The sequence below is a fragment of the Chanodichthys erythropterus genome, chromosome 22 (assembly GCF_024489055.1).
Source record: "Chanodichthys erythropterus isolate Z2021 chromosome 22, ASM2448905v1, whole genome shotgun sequence".
NCBI classification, from domain to species: Eukaryota; Metazoa; Chordata; class Actinopteri; order Cypriniformes; family Xenocyprididae; genus Chanodichthys; species Chanodichthys erythropterus.
This window is the reverse complement of record NC_090242.1, coordinates 6,922,366-6,937,713: the sequence shown is the minus strand read 5'-3', so window position 1 is coordinate 6,937,713 and position 15,348 is coordinate 6,922,366. Positions and strand designations below refer to the sequence as shown.

Below are 15,348 nucleotides of genomic sequence, written 5' to 3'. Positions count from 1 at the left end.
ACCCAAAAATGAAAATGATCCCATAATTTACTCACCCTCAAGCCATCCTAAGTGTATATGACTATCTTCTTTCAGTCAAACACAATCGGAGCTATTAAAATATATCCTGACTCTTTACAGCTTTATGATGGGAGTGAATAGTTACTGAGATTTTGAAGCCCAAAAAGCACATCCATCATAAAAGTAATCCATACGACTCCAGGGGGTTAATAAAGACATTCTGAATGGAACTATTAGATAATTACAGAATCAAGATAATTACTTGGAAACACATTTGTGTATGACACAAAAATGTCAATTGTTTAAAAAGTTTAATTTAAAGGTGCCCTAGAATCAAAAATGTAATTTATCTCGGCATAGTTAAATAACAAGAGTTCAGTACATGGAAATGACATACATTGAGTTTCAAACCCCATTGCTTCCTCCTTATGTAAATCTCATTTGTTTAAAAGACCTCCGGAAAACACGCTGATCTCAACATAACATTGACGGTTACGCAACAGTCGGGATCATTAATATGTATGAACCCAATATTTGCATATATGCCAGCCCATGTTCAAGGCATTAGACAAGGAAAGGCAGTATTAACGTCTGGATCTGTGCAAAGACAATGTAAGCAAGCAAGAACAACAGCGAAAAATGGCAGATGGAGCAATAATAACTGACATGATCCATGATAACATGATATTTTTAGTCATATTTGTAAATTGTCTTTTTAAATGTTTCGTTAGCATGTTGCTAATGTATTGTTAAATGTGGTTAAAGTTACCATCGTTTCTTACTGTATTCAGAGACAAGAGCCGTCGCTATTTTCAGTTTTAAACATGTGCAGTCTGTATAATTCATAAACACAACTTCTATCAGAATCAAATGTAAACATCAAAATAAATACTTTACTCACATAATTCAAAGCATGCATACAGCATGCATGACGAACATCTTGTAAAGATCCATTTGAGGGTTATATTAGCTGTGTGAACTTTGTAAATGCACTATATTATAGTCGAGAGCTCGTGTGGCAGGGAGCAGGCGAATTAAAGGGGCGGCGCGCTGCCAAATTCAGCGTATAGTTAATGATGCCCCAAAATAGGCAGTTAAAAAAAATTAATTAAAAGAAATCTATGGGGTATTTTGAGCTGAAACTTCAGACACATTCAGGATACACCTTAGACTTATATTACATCTTGTGAAAAAGCATTCTTGGGCACCTTTAACTAAAAATGGAAATTCACATGTTGTGAAAATAATCAATTATTAAATCAAATGAATAATTGTTATAAAACTAGGTTTAGAAGTCAGTATATTGTTGTTTTGTTTTTCTTTTTTGTTCAGTTCATAATCAATAGTTTGGCTCATTTCCATGCACCTGTTTCAGGTTGTAGTCTCCAAGACCACCAATGCGAAGCTAGAGAGCGAGTTGAAGCAGGAAAGAGCCAACCTGCTGGACATGCAGAAGATCTTGTGTGATGAACGCAAACTCATGTCTGCCATGGACATGGAGCACCAGAGTCACCTGGTGGAAATGGAGCAGAGACACCAGGAGAAGGTCTGCTTTCATAGAAGCTCCTCAGATGTTTAGCTGTGCTTTTGTCAATATTGCACACCCCTAATGTATAGTATTAATTTTTATTTCTTCAGGTTTTAAAAAGGTCTTAAAAAGCCTTAAATTTGTGCAGCAACCCTGCCTTAATTCATATACAATGTTGCTGATATATTTGCCTTTCACTCATTCCTTGTGTCTGGTGTGTTGCCCAGGTGCTGTATCTCCTCGGTCAGCTCCAGAGTAAGCCTGTGGCACAGGCGAAGCAGGAGGAGGAGGTGTCCAAACGGGAGCAGGAACTGATGCAGCGTCTTCAATTTCAGGTGTGATGCGCTTTGCATACCTTTGCGAGATGCATTTGATCACTATTGCCTTGGCAAGGCCCTTTTGTAACATAATATTCTTCTAGTTCAGATTTCTCAAGAGTCTGGTTCTCTTTCACTCTGCACCAAAAATGATTACATGTCTGAATTTTAGAAGTTTCATTGTGGAATATATAAAAGACAATGAGGAGGTGTGCAATCATTGAAACCAAATGTGTGCAATAAGACCTAATTACTTATTAAACATGATATCCATTCGGCAAATAAAATGGTGAACATTTAAAAATATGAATGTATGGGATGCTTTCTGTCACAGGAAGAGGAAATTGAAAAACTTCGAGAACTCAGTGATCAGAACCAAAAACTCAAAGATGAAAATGAACAATACAAGCAGGTATGAGCCTTTTCACTCACAAATGTCCTCATACTAATAATTTAGCAAAGTGGGAACTGAATTTCACAATTGCGTTTTCCATATAAGTTGTGCTTGCAAATTTCTGAACGCTGAAAACTTTTGTTTTGGGGGAGGATCTCCGCAGAAATTACATCTGGCCCAGCTGACCAGTGCAAAGAAAGTCCTGTCATCTGTGAATGAATCACCTGATACATCTTTTGAATATGTTCCACCTAAGGTAAACCTGATTGCTTTAGGGTTTGTTGACTGCATTTTGCATTTTGGAGAGGGGAAAAAAGGATTTGTATTCTGACCAATGTCTTTTTCCCCCTACAACATCAAGCCTAAAGCCAGAAGCTACTCCACTGCTCGGGCACGTCTGCAGGAGCCCATAGATCTTGATGAACTCATCTCTCCATCAGAGTCTGAGAAAGAAGAGGACGAGTGGCGTCCAGAGAAAAACGACAGAACACGACGAGGCTCCAAAAAGTCGAAAATGAATGGGGTGAGTTTGTGATGGGATACATATGTAGTAAATCATGAGAGATAGTGTATAAATATACTCACTGGGATATGCCTTGGAGGTTGATGCCGGTTTCAAAACTGTATAGTATCTGCAAACATTATTTTTTTATATATAATTATTTATTTATTTTTAACTATAGCATGTGGGTTAGATGATTAAATAAATCCACACACACTATCAGATCAAAAATTGAAAACTCTGAGTGATTCAGAGCTCTATCTTATTATTACATGTAGTGCAGACATAAACTTTTGAAGGCATTTGCAAGCAGTGCTGGGTAGATTACTTACAAATTGTTATCGGTTACTGATTCCAAATTGCATAAAAATTATAGTTGGTAACAGAGAAAGAAAATAGATTCCATTCTTTATCAACAACATGAAGTGCATTTAATATTACATTATGTCAGGGTTTCCCACACTGGGGTTTGTTAGTTTTAATGTAATGCTATTAAATCATGAAAATGTAAAATTAAAATAAATCATTTAAAAATAAGAGATCAAGATAAAGCACATACCAAAAAGATGTTAAATATTTTACCAGCAAGTCCTGTGACAATTAACCGACATAAGAGAACCATGAACTTAATTTTATTAAGTTCTATTTACTATTTATATATATATAATATATATATAAATAGACCTAACTTATTAAAGGTGCTAAAGAGGATCTTTTCGTCGACTGAGAAGCCAAAGACTGTTAGTGAGTTTTTGAAATGAGCGCATGGGTAAGAACAACCCCCCTCCTGCACAGCTCATTTCGAGGAAACGCCTCCCAAAACTCGTGCAGGAGTATTGGAACACGAGTGTTAACCACCGGCATTTGCAGTGTCGTGTTAGTGGATTCATTATGTCAGACTCACCGCAGGTCACTCATAATCTGCAGTTGTTACTCCTGTCTCCTGACAAAAACATCGCATGCGGCGCCTGTGGAGTGTGGAAAGTTACTGGAGCGCGCAGCCGCGCTCGTCTCTCACAAGAAACATCATGGCAGTGATTGACAAGCCAGAGGGCCAATCGTTTACACGATGATCGCGTTAACGATTGGCTGTTTTTAAGGCCCTACCTCGTGCACAGATGATGTATATTGATATTATTACTTTCAGTGCACCTAATAAATAGTCTTTTATCAGTTAGTAAAGACAGTTTCAAGTAATATTGCAAAAATGTATAAAACAAAACGTCCTCTTTAGCACCTTTTAACTTAAAATCTCAAGGGTTTTTTTAAATAAATATATTTGATCTAAGAGGTTTAGCTGTTAAATATTGGGGAATCCTTGCATTGCAATGGGGGATGAACCGAAATTGGTTTTGGAGGGCCAAAATCAGTGACTAAAACAGACTAGCACATCTCTGATGGCACATTTTGAGTTTGTTCAATGTCTATTTTGTGCACGCAATGTGGATAAGCTACAACAGACACAAGCTCTGGATTTACTATTAATTTCTCAATTATAACACTCTATGGGACTAATTGTGAAATCATTGCTAGAAAAAATAGACTATATTTTACATATTTTTAAGATTAAAATTAGTATTCTACACCTCACCTTTACCTATTAGGATAAATTATTTTTGTCTGAAACTTCACACACATTCAAATGCATTTACACTATCTCAAAAGTAGTGAAACGGTCTTAGTATTTCAAAAAAAAACATTAAAAAGCTTTATTATTATATTCCATTTTTTCTTTTGCTTCTATATTTCATTTGGAACTCTGAAAACTTGACACTAATTCAGAAGCAACTTCACTGCCTGGAAAGTACTGAAACATGTCTTAATGTTTCAAAAACATTTAAAAATCTTTAACATTGTGCTGGTATCATCACATTTTTAAAATCTCAGTATCGACTTGTTACTGAAGTCGGTACTTTTGACAACTCTAGTTCCAAAGCTGTATGCATTTCTTTCTTCTGCTGAACACAAAAGATTATTTTGAGGAAAATGGGTAATCAAACAGTTGATGGGCCCCATTGACTTCCATAGTATTTTATTTTTCCGTCAAAGGAAATTTATTAGTAAAAATGTGTATGAATCCTGTAATTAAACATCTATTCTGTGGCCTTGCTTTAACGAGCCATTTGTGTGTATAATTCTGTCTCCTCTAGTGTGCATGTCGGGGCCGCTGTGTTAACAAGCTTTGTCGCTGCCGCAAGGGAAAGATGACCTGTGGAGAGAACTGCCTCTGTGACCATGAGAAATGTCGCAATATGGAGAACCGCAGCAGTGTGGTTAGTAGAATATGTTCTGTTAAAAAGCCGGGGGTGTCTGTTTACTCTGTGAATGGCCATTTCCTGATCTTATTTCTTCTGATATTGTCCTCAGGATCTCACCGAAATAAGTGACGTGTCTAAAGAGTCTACTGCAATTCCTGAGGACCCCACAGCGGTCAGCCCTCGAGATGCTACGTTTTTCAGACCTCCTAGTGTGCCACCTACTAAAAAGGTTTTTTTTTTTTTTGTCTTTGACCATTTCTCTTTGTAAAGGAATAGTTCATACCATAAGGAAATAGAGAAAAGAAGTAAATTAGTATGCATACATACAAGGATTTTAATACACATGATCTTCTTTTGTGAACATGTTTCTAATTTCTGAATTAAATGTCACTGGTTCAACTGTCAAAAAATATAAGTTCTTAATAAAAACCTTTTATATAGTTTGGCATTTACATTTCTTAGGAAAAGTAGTTTTGTTAAAATATACATATTTGGGGGTAAAAAAGTCATGTGATGCTACAAATGTGCAGAAACCAAAATAACAAAAAAAAAACGGAGATATCATAGGATCATACAGACCTTTTTGATTGTCATGATCAGTAGGTCTAAAATATCAGATATACCATAACTAAATATTTCAAAATCGATGGCTGAATAGATAGACAGATATGTGAGAATAAATCAGGTAAATATGCTGGTTTTAAGTAAGAATAAGGTACTCGAGGCTGTGCGGTATCGTGAATAAGTCCCGGCTGAAGGGTGTTGTTAGGCAGCCGTGACTTATTCACAATACTGCACTAGCCTCGAGTACCTTATTGCTTTTATACAACGGTTACCACACAATACAAATATTAAAGCCAGAAATATGCATCAATGCAACCTTCATGAAGTAAACTTTCACTAAAAGCCTTCCTTCCGCCAGAAAAAATAGTCCCTGACTGTGAACAGCAACAGAAGTTACATTATTACGCCATTAGATGGCGGCAAAGACTGTCTTTATGAGTGTGTCAGTCAGTAGCGAAGACTTTTACATTGAAAAGACTGAAATGTTGTGAACACAGAACAAGAAGCAACTGACAAATGCTTTGACTAGCGCTGTCAGTCACGGGAAAACCCATTAACTGTTAAAAGGACAAGATAATACATCAGACATTTAAACAGATTTTTTATTATGAACATAGGACTGACTCGGCCGTGTTTTATCGTGAATAAAATATGATAAGAATTACCTAATATGACACACAATTATTTGATTTGATTTTTTTTAGTTTGGCTTGCGTCGCATTTGATTAGATGGAGAGGGCTGGTTTATACCTATACCTATACTGCAGCCAGCCACCACGAGGCGATCAAAATGATTTGGCTTCACTTTTCAGGACTTGTGCAGCATACTTGGCTACACCACACAACACTAATTAAATTTAAAGTTTTGTTTAAATAGTTTTTTTCCTCTTTATCTTGGCCATTCTTGTCATTGACCCTAAAAATAACGGTACACTGGTTTAGGAACGTCATGAAGATAATTAGGAGTAAACGATGACTGCATTTTAATTTCTGTGTCAGCTATTCCTTTAAAGTCACTCTTGCTTAAACACTTGTTTAACAGGAAATTGGAGATATGGGCCGCCTGCCTGCAGATCTGAAACTTGAAAAAAAGCCAGTCCTCGCTGAGAACGAGAGCGATAGCGACGACTCTGAAGCGATGAACAGCACTTCCAGCTTCCTCCGGAGGAACAAGAGAGGCCTAAATAACTTCAAAAACAGCTTCTTCTCTGGCTGCACACCCATCCGTGAAGAACATTAGTACTACAACTGTACAATGTAATCGTTACGTCTGCTAAATATCTTGTCTTTTTGTCTGTCTTTTTCATGTGATTTAAATGTATACATTTGTTTAAATTGGTAGTTTATCATTAATGGTAATTCATTTGCACTAACAATATGAACTACACACGTCATGGGTAATTTTATAGACTTTTAAGCAGTTTGTATGACATTTTAAAAGTCATGGTTGTAGATTTTTTTTTATTTCTATTAAATCTAGTGACTTCAACAATAAATAATTCATTTTTAAGTTTTGTTGTTTATTTAACATATTGCTATGTTAAAATGTCTAAATACACAATTCCTTTTTAAATTCTGCCTGGAAAAAGGCTGTTTTAGAATACTGTAGTGCAAAATTCAAGGTTCCCCAGTGGTGTGCAAATGGCATTTACTACAGTGGAAATTCAAAAATGAAAATAAATAAACTGTTTAAATAAAATGCAAACAAACTTGGTTATGTCAATAAATCGACCTAAAATACAGCAATTTCACTCCAGAACTATACTCCAACTCACTCTACAAGTTCCCAAACAGGTCTGAGAAGCAGGGTTGCCAGGTTTTCACAACAAACATGCCCAATTGCTACTCAAAAGTAGCGCAAAACCAGCTCAATCGCGTTCCGGGGGGTAAAATGTGCTTTTTGGTGGGGTTCGCCTGCTAAAATTCACATTCCAGGGGCTAAATATCATGTAATTTGGGTTGCTTCAACCCACGGACATGGAAAACAACCTGTGGCAACACTGTTACATTAGCCCAATTCCACGGGAAAACCACGTACAAGCCCCTTCTACTTGGGCTAAACCATTTAGAATAAATAAAGAAATCTAAGAAAGTCAAATGTTATTTAACTAGGAGGCAAATGTTTAATAATACAAAAATACCTAAACATTTGAAAATAACCCACTCATGGTTAACAGTGTTCAACCAAGAATTAAACGGAACACTGATCTCCCACACATACATGAGAACAATGGACTGTGCCTTCTGTTGGTGGGAATGAGATCTTTAAAATGGTGGCATTTACTGTGACCGGGTTCTAACCGTTTGGGAAGATGTTTCAGTATGCAAGTATGAACCTTTTATAATATGAAGTTTATATATCCATATAGACAAACATTTAACATGACTACTGGTCTTGTTTCATTTCTTAATGCAACCCCTAAGGAAATGCATGCATCAACAATATGTATAAGCCATTGAACAGATGAATAAATGACGTGATGTGGTCAGGGACAACATTAAACCATACACACAATGAGTGACAGTGTTTATAGGCCGTAGAAGTCTGATAACGTGACCTCTCTGAAACGGTGCAGTAAAATAGTTTGTGCATATAGTATGGGACATCCCCTATAAGAACTGGACATTACTTTTTTCCCTACCTAAAAATGAGGTCTTTATAGGTGTATAACTTGAAATAATGTCATGTATCTCCAAAATGCTGCAGTGAAATGGTTTCATACGAGGTATGCATATGGTATGGGACATCCCCTATAAGAACTGGCTGTTATTTTTGTCTACTTTTTTTTTAGAAATATTTTTTTTATAGGCCTTTGAAATCAAGTAATGTGACACATCTCCAAAACGCTGCAGTGAAATGGTTTTGTATGCAGTCAGCATATAGTATGGGATGTCCCCTATAAGAACTGGCCATTGTTTTTTTTTCTACTTATCGGAAATGAGGTTTTTACAGGTCTTTGAAGTGGAATAATGTAATATATCTCCAAAATGCTGCAGTGAAATGATTTTATAACAAGTATGCATATAGTAAGAGACGACCCTACAATAACTAGCTGTTATTTTTGAATACTAATTAGAAATGAGGACTTTATAGGCCTCTGAAGTATAATGTGACGTATCTCAAAAATGCTGAAGAAAATGGTTTCATATGTAGCAAAGTAGCCCAAAAGGGAAATATAAATAATTAACTACAACTCATTATAATTAATTCAGTAATTTCAGTAAAAGTGCATGTAAACTAAAACAACAATGTTTTGCCTGATAAGGACGAATAGATATGGTTGATCATAAAACATTCACCAGAGAATTCTAAATACGTAGATGCTGTTTTTGTGTCAACAACAACAATAAAATAATGACTAAAGCTGCAAGATATATATATATATATATATATATATATATATATATATATATATATATATTACCTATATGGAGCCAATTAATCATGTTTTTTTCTTCTGTTTTTGTCGTAACAGTGCTCTCGTTGTGGCATTGCGACATCATGTGGTCATTATTGCGCCTGCTGCACTCATGGTACTGCAGCAAAGTTCCTTGATTATTACGCCGGAATGAGAGTATGGTTCCTAGCCATATCGGCCTCGAAAATCACAACTTTTCATTTTCCGTTGGTATTAGTTCTGAATTAGTGTACTGAATTATGTTAAAATAGTACTTAATTATTCTGAATTAGTACACAATGTAACTACAGAAGAGTCAAGTTTTGAATAGGAAAAATATCAAAACTCTTTGGTCATTTTTGAGTGAGATGCTAACGGTCTAATCAGATTCAATGAACTATGCTAAGCTATGCTAAAAGTGGTACCGCCAGACCCGGAGATCGGCTGAATGGTTTCGAAAACGGTAAAACTCAACTTTTTAACTCTAGAGGAGTTGGAAAATGAGCCTATTTTCAAAAAAAGTGGAGTGTTCCTTTAATAAATCTATACATTAGCTCATCCATGAATATGCCCGAGTCTCATCGGATTCTTTTCCACCGGCTGTAGATGTGAAGACAACCCCTCCCATGATTCCACAGAATCATTTACACCTTTATGTGCATCCCAATTCCAGCACTGATGCACTATTCTATGACATTTTTAAGTATAAATAGTGCAGTGCGTTCACACTGAAAATTCCAAAAAGAAAAAGTGCACTTTAAATACCCAGATGATGCACTAAATTAGTGGAAAAAATGAAGTGTGGAATGTTGGACACTTCACGCACTCAACTGTCGCAGCTTTGACAAAATAACTTTATACAATTCACCCAATGTGGCGTGTTTAGGTTATTGGGGGCCTGTGATCATGTTCCCGGGGGTTTATCAGCTGGCAATTTTCAATGCACATTGAAGAGTGCAGGTTGCCACTATTATTAACAATAATGGAAAGATGAGGATTATCAGTATGTCACAATATCACCCTTTTTGGACTTTGTTTTCTATTTTGCTTAATTTCCTGTCAGTCTGTCATCATAGTTATGCATTTTGATTCACAAGCTTGCAATTCAATTCAGTGTCAGTTATTTTGGATATACTGTAAATATAAAAAAAAAATATCTCTCAACTAATGCTGTAAAACATGGGAATCAGTTGGTACCACATTAATATTGAAGGTTAAAATGAACTGATTTGTAAACAAACTTTAATTACACTTAAGGAAATTTTTATAATAATAAAGTTGGCAGGCTTACTAACTTAAAACTATTTCTACTCCAATTTGTTTTTTGAAATATAAACATTTAAATGGTGGCTGTCAACTTGATGGATTTATTCAAACATGCATTATATAATAAAGAACATTAAAAAATATAATTAATATGTAATATGGTACATATATTAAGCTAAATGCTCCTCTCTACTTTTCATTTTTCTAGCTGACTAACGAGTTTATGGTCATGATGAATATGTTTGTTCTGAGGTAAATGTGATGTTATGTTTGTTTGTTGGCATTTTTATTAACGTCTTTCCGCGTATGAAACAATGATTGAGCACAATTACACGAGACATGATACGGATTTTGATACGTTGAACTGTATCTTTTAACACACCTGTAGCTGTTAATTCATGTTTATTTCGCGCTGTAACTGGTATTAAAGCATTCACGTGCGCGTCACGCTGCCGCTTCTCTAGAACTGAGGCATTACGATCTGTCACGGCACATTATAGAGCGCCAAATCTGTATCCTCACGCTTTTTAAAGCAGGTATATGCAAATCCTTGACCTTTCCTAGTGGGTATACAGCATATACCTGCATATCACATAGACAACACCACCATAGGGTGGCCCCCAAGCCCGCGGGGCCCCATACAATTGCGTGGTGGGTAAACACGCTACTGGATGAGTACATAGTGTATAGTGCGTCATTTGGGATGCAACTTTTGTTTTGACTAAGTGACCTCTAGTGGTGAAAAACTACACATTGTGCCTTTAATGCCATTTTGTTAGGCGGACCTCATGCCCTAATACTCCATACAAACTGGATCGTAGTCCTTCACTAACCTAATCGCAGATTTGAGGTAACGTTGATTGAACATAATCTACTAGAGTCGATCATTTCAGAGTATAGGTCAGAATAAAATCAAATGTAATAATTTATTATTAGTCAGGTGAACATGTATCATGGCAATTAACAACAAATGCTCAGAAATAAGAGTAAAAGATGCATAGGGGGAGAGTGGGGTAAGATGAGCCAGTGGGTAAACTGACCCACCCCCTGTATTTACTGTCATGTGACCATATATTTTTTAACCACCCATCATTTCTGCCAGACTGTGAAAAGGAGAAGCACATGGGAGGAGTGGAAATCACTTATTTACTCTAAAAACTGTTTTTGGCTTGTCAAAATAAGATTTTAACATAACAGATGTAATGGCTGTTTTATCAAAGCAAATTTGTCCAGGTCTAAATCTATTTATGATGCATATTAGTGATTTAACAACGTATAAAACCATGCAAGTCATTTAGCTAAATATTATTCTGAATTGGTAAGCTAGCTAGCTTTTCCTAAAATGGCAGCTATGGGGCAAATGCTGTGGGGTAAATTGAGCCAGCGTTTTAACTGACCCCACGATAAGGCAATGAATTTAAGTTAAATCTGAAGTAAAAACTGGTGTCATTTCAATGTAATATTACGCAACTGGTTTAGTTTATCTTTATTTTTGAGTTCATTTAATAGGAACAGTGTACAAATACACCAAATCCTTCTCTGATACGAACCAGATGATGTTTAATCATATATATCTTTCCGCCTGTAGTCCCTAATGGCCTAACATGGTCGACATTGCAGAAAAACTACCATGTCGAGAACCTTTTGACTAAAATGCCATTTATTCATTCTTATATAGTTTAATTTTCCTCAACAAACTCTCCGTTTAGTCTGTTTATGGGAAGGTTACAACTTTGATGTTTAACATATTGTTTCAGAAATGCAATTAAACATACTGAAATTTCAACTTCATTTGGTTGGTTTTATGTTGTTAAATTTAGCTTTAAAAAATAAATATTTGTAAAATATTTTTACAAAGAATATGTAAAAGGAAATTTGATTATTAAATTAGTTTTTAAAATAGGTACATTACCTTTAAAATTTCACATAGGTTTGATTCAGATTCAGTTTACACCCACCTACTGACTCGGCTCAACTTACCCCTAACCTGGGGTAAATTGAGGCAGAGGGACACTTTTTTTTTTTTTTTTAAAGAAGTCATATTTTTAGAACCCTTTGTCATAGAAACATTATGATCATATAAAATGATAGGAAACAACCTGAAATGACTTTAATTGAACTTCTGCCTCATTTTCCCTTATCTTGAGGACCATGCAAGGAAAAAGTGGCTCATCTTACCCCTCTCTCCCCTACATGAAATCAGAATGATAATGCTGGGAGTCTTCCTGGGGCTTCTGCAACATTTCTTTACTCAGAATCTCAGACCATGACAAAACATCCTCCAAATGGAGGCATGGACTACAACTGGAATTTGCATCAATCCAAGATCCCAGATCTGGAGAGTTTACACCTCATTAGGGACAGAAGCCTGAGAGTACCTCAGCAAAATATCTCTAAACTGATTTTCTTCTTCATAGTCAATGCACAGACACTAAAACTAAATGTTCTGGCAATACAAGCACTATAAAAATCTTTTTTTTTTTTTTTTTCCATGCATGGAAAAGCATCTCTTTCCTTTTGCCAGGATATAAACGTTTAGATAGGGGTGGTGTTTTCCGTTTGTTTGTTGAGTTTGACTCTCTCGACATCACTTTGGCTCGGTTCAGTGACTAGAACATACGCTGTTCAGTCAGTCAGTCAGGCTGGATGCTGGGTCACGATGCTCTCTATTCTTTCTCCATCAGGCTGAAGACTCAAGCTAACCATGACGAGACAGAAGGATGAATAAACGGATTTATGCGTTTCAGCGCATATCAAATGCGGGATGCCCGTCTCCCTCGGTAAAGGAACGGCGCCGTGATCACGTACAAGTTCGTGAATACGAAGAACGCGTATTATACGCAGGAATCTGTCGTAAAATACGTCCTGGGCTCTGTACTCCGGCGTGAAAGTAGAGAATACGAGTCTGAGTGCTTCAGATGATCGCATAGGATATTTTCTCAACGCGCAACCGAGCTTATGTTAGCAGCCGCGCGCGTTACACTCGGAGAGTCCGGGGGAATCCGGCGGATTTCTGACGGAGGCCATATTATTATGCCGCTCGAAAATGTACCCGAATAATCGGATGACAGCACTCCGATCCATCGAAGGGAAACTTTCGAGCTCAGTTTACACGGTGGGCTTGCAATAAAAGGCTGCTGGTGGTGTGGCTAGCATGCAGCCGAAGCACATCGACTGAACGTTGCGTCGCTCGCTTCTCGGGTCGGCTAATGTTCATGAGGCGTGTGTGGGTCCTGCGATCTCAAGAGCCCCACTCCCTTATAGGGAGACCTGAATCCGAGCTTCTCTACGGGCCATAGATTTGCCTAGCCTGACTGTCATTTCATGTATGGATGGACGAGTGCATGCTTTGACAGAATCCTGCGTGCATCGTTGCAGCTGGCACAGGAGGGGCAGATATACATCGGATCCGTTTAATTTGTCTCCCTAAGAACACTACGTAAGGCTGCAGCGTACGCTAGGAATAATATCGGGTGACATTGCAGTCTCGCTCTCTCTCTCTCGGAGAGATATAACGTAAGCTCTTCTCGCTTATTACGTCTGTCAAAGGAAGGGAAGGTGGAGCATTGTCCGTCGTACGTGCTGACGCAGTGGGATTTCTACGTGTGGTCTGCGTTTCGACCCGCCCTTCCCGCGGTGACGGTGATGGGTCGGAAGCGGTGTGTCGGTGCAGATTGTTCGAAGATGGCGGCCGGGTGCTGCGGGGTGAAGAAGCAGAAGTTGTCGGGATCCCCCGGGGCGGGGGGTCCCGGCGGGGCGGGGGGTCCCGGCGGGGCGGGGGGTCCCGGCGGGGCGGGGGGTCCCGGCGGGGCGGGGAGCGGGGTAGCCGGGACAGGACATTGTGGATCGGAATTGGGGATCGGGTCGTCGTCGACTGTCGTGGCCGGGAACGTGAATCGGGTGAACGGCCTGGGGGGTCCTGGGGGTAGTAGTAGCAGCAGCAGCAGCAGCGGCAGCAGCAACACCAATGCTCTGTCCCCAACTCCTGGAGGCTACAACTCGACTGGCCTCTCCCCGACTCTCAGTCCGGGACCTGGCTCGGGAGGCAGGAAAATGGTCGTTTCGGCGGAGATGTGTTGCTTTTGCTTCGACGTGCTTTATTGCCATCTATACGGATACCAGCCTCCTCGAACACCCAGGTTTACAAACGACCCCTAGTAAGTAGCAAGATGGCTATTTTGACCTGGTTTGCCTCAACAACAGATGGTGTGTTTTTCTTTCGAAGTTTTGAGTTGGCAAAGTTTTGATCTTGGTCTAATGTCTTTTTTTGTTATGTTAATTACTTTGTTTGATGTCCATACTAACTTAATAGTTTAATCGCTAACCTAGCTTATCCCTAGGTTTAAAAAAAACAACAGGGAAAAAAAGCTGTTGTCATGTTTCCAAACTCTTTCTGAGGTGTTTTATATATTTTTTAAAAATATAAACACGCGTTTAGTCGTATAGATTATGGTTAAATTAGATAGAATATATATAATTAAAGGTAAATATTGAGTTTAAAAAATTTAAGATGTATGATTTAACGTTAGAAGATCGGAAACGGTTTGGATAATTAGGAATAGCTGGTGTATTTCTTCCCTCTGGAAGAGATTAAATGGGTGTTAGCCTGCTCTTCTTTATTCAAGACTCTCTGCAAGCTAACATGCTAAGCTATGTTAGCCAGCTCGCTCGATTCACATTTCGCCGAATATTTGCCTTTCCCCCCTGTTTGCTTACTCTCAGCTCCCTTTCTTTTCTTAACTCGTTAGATTTTTCAAGAAAACACTGAGTAATATTTTGTTTTGATTCCGAGCTGTCGGCGGTTAGCTGAAGTAAGCTAGTAAGCTAACAAAACCAAAGAGTTGTTTACGTTTTCCTCAGGGAATTTGAAAGCTCTTAACAGTATTTTTCATTCAAGTTAGCGATAAAGTGATATCAGGACACAAAATAGCATTTCAAAGTTCAAAATTGTTTTTTTTTTTCTTGTCACTTGCCAAACACTTAATTTTTATTATTTAAGACCCTTTCAGGTAAGTTTTTTTCGATGACAATTGGTATGTTGAATGTCAATATATATGTGTGTGGTAATACAAAGATTTTTACTCGAGCTACTGTTTTCTTTAAGCGCGTTAAATGAATGTT

At 37.8% G+C, this 15,348-nt stretch overlaps 2 protein-coding genes across 3 annotated transcripts in view; both read left to right on the top strand.

The window, feature by feature from the left end:
* kif4 (kinesin family member 4) overlaps positions 1–7,214 on the top strand; it is a 31,713-nt gene extending 24,499 nt beyond the window's left edge. For both annotated transcript variants that reach the window (XM_067376021.1, XM_067376020.1), the window contains exons 24-31: positions 1,376–1,546; positions 1,756–1,863; positions 2,180–2,257; positions 2,403–2,495; positions 2,601–2,762; positions 4,892–5,014; positions 5,109–5,228; positions 6,606–7,214. In XM_067376021.1, coding sequence (XP_067232122.1) covers positions 1,376–1,546; positions 1,756–1,863; positions 2,180–2,257; positions 2,403–2,495; positions 2,601–2,762; positions 4,892–5,014; positions 5,109–5,228; positions 6,606–6,803 — 1,053 coding nt within the window. In that variant the 3' untranslated portion in view covers positions 6,804–7,214. The remainder of the gene's footprint in view (positions 1–1,375; positions 1,547–1,755; positions 1,864–2,179; positions 2,258–2,402; positions 2,496–2,600; positions 2,763–4,891; positions 5,015–5,108; positions 5,229–6,605) is intronic.
* A 5,752-nt stretch (positions 7,215–12,966) lies between these two features.
* ammecr1 (AMMECR nuclear protein 1) overlaps positions 12,967–15,348 on the top strand; it is a 52,645-nt gene continuing 50,263 nt past the window's right edge. The window contains exon 1 of the mRNA XM_067375075.1: positions 12,967–14,384. Coding sequence (XP_067231176.1) covers positions 13,873–14,384 — 512 coding nt within the window. The 5' untranslated portion in view covers positions 12,967–13,872. The remainder of the gene's footprint in view (positions 14,385–15,348) is intronic.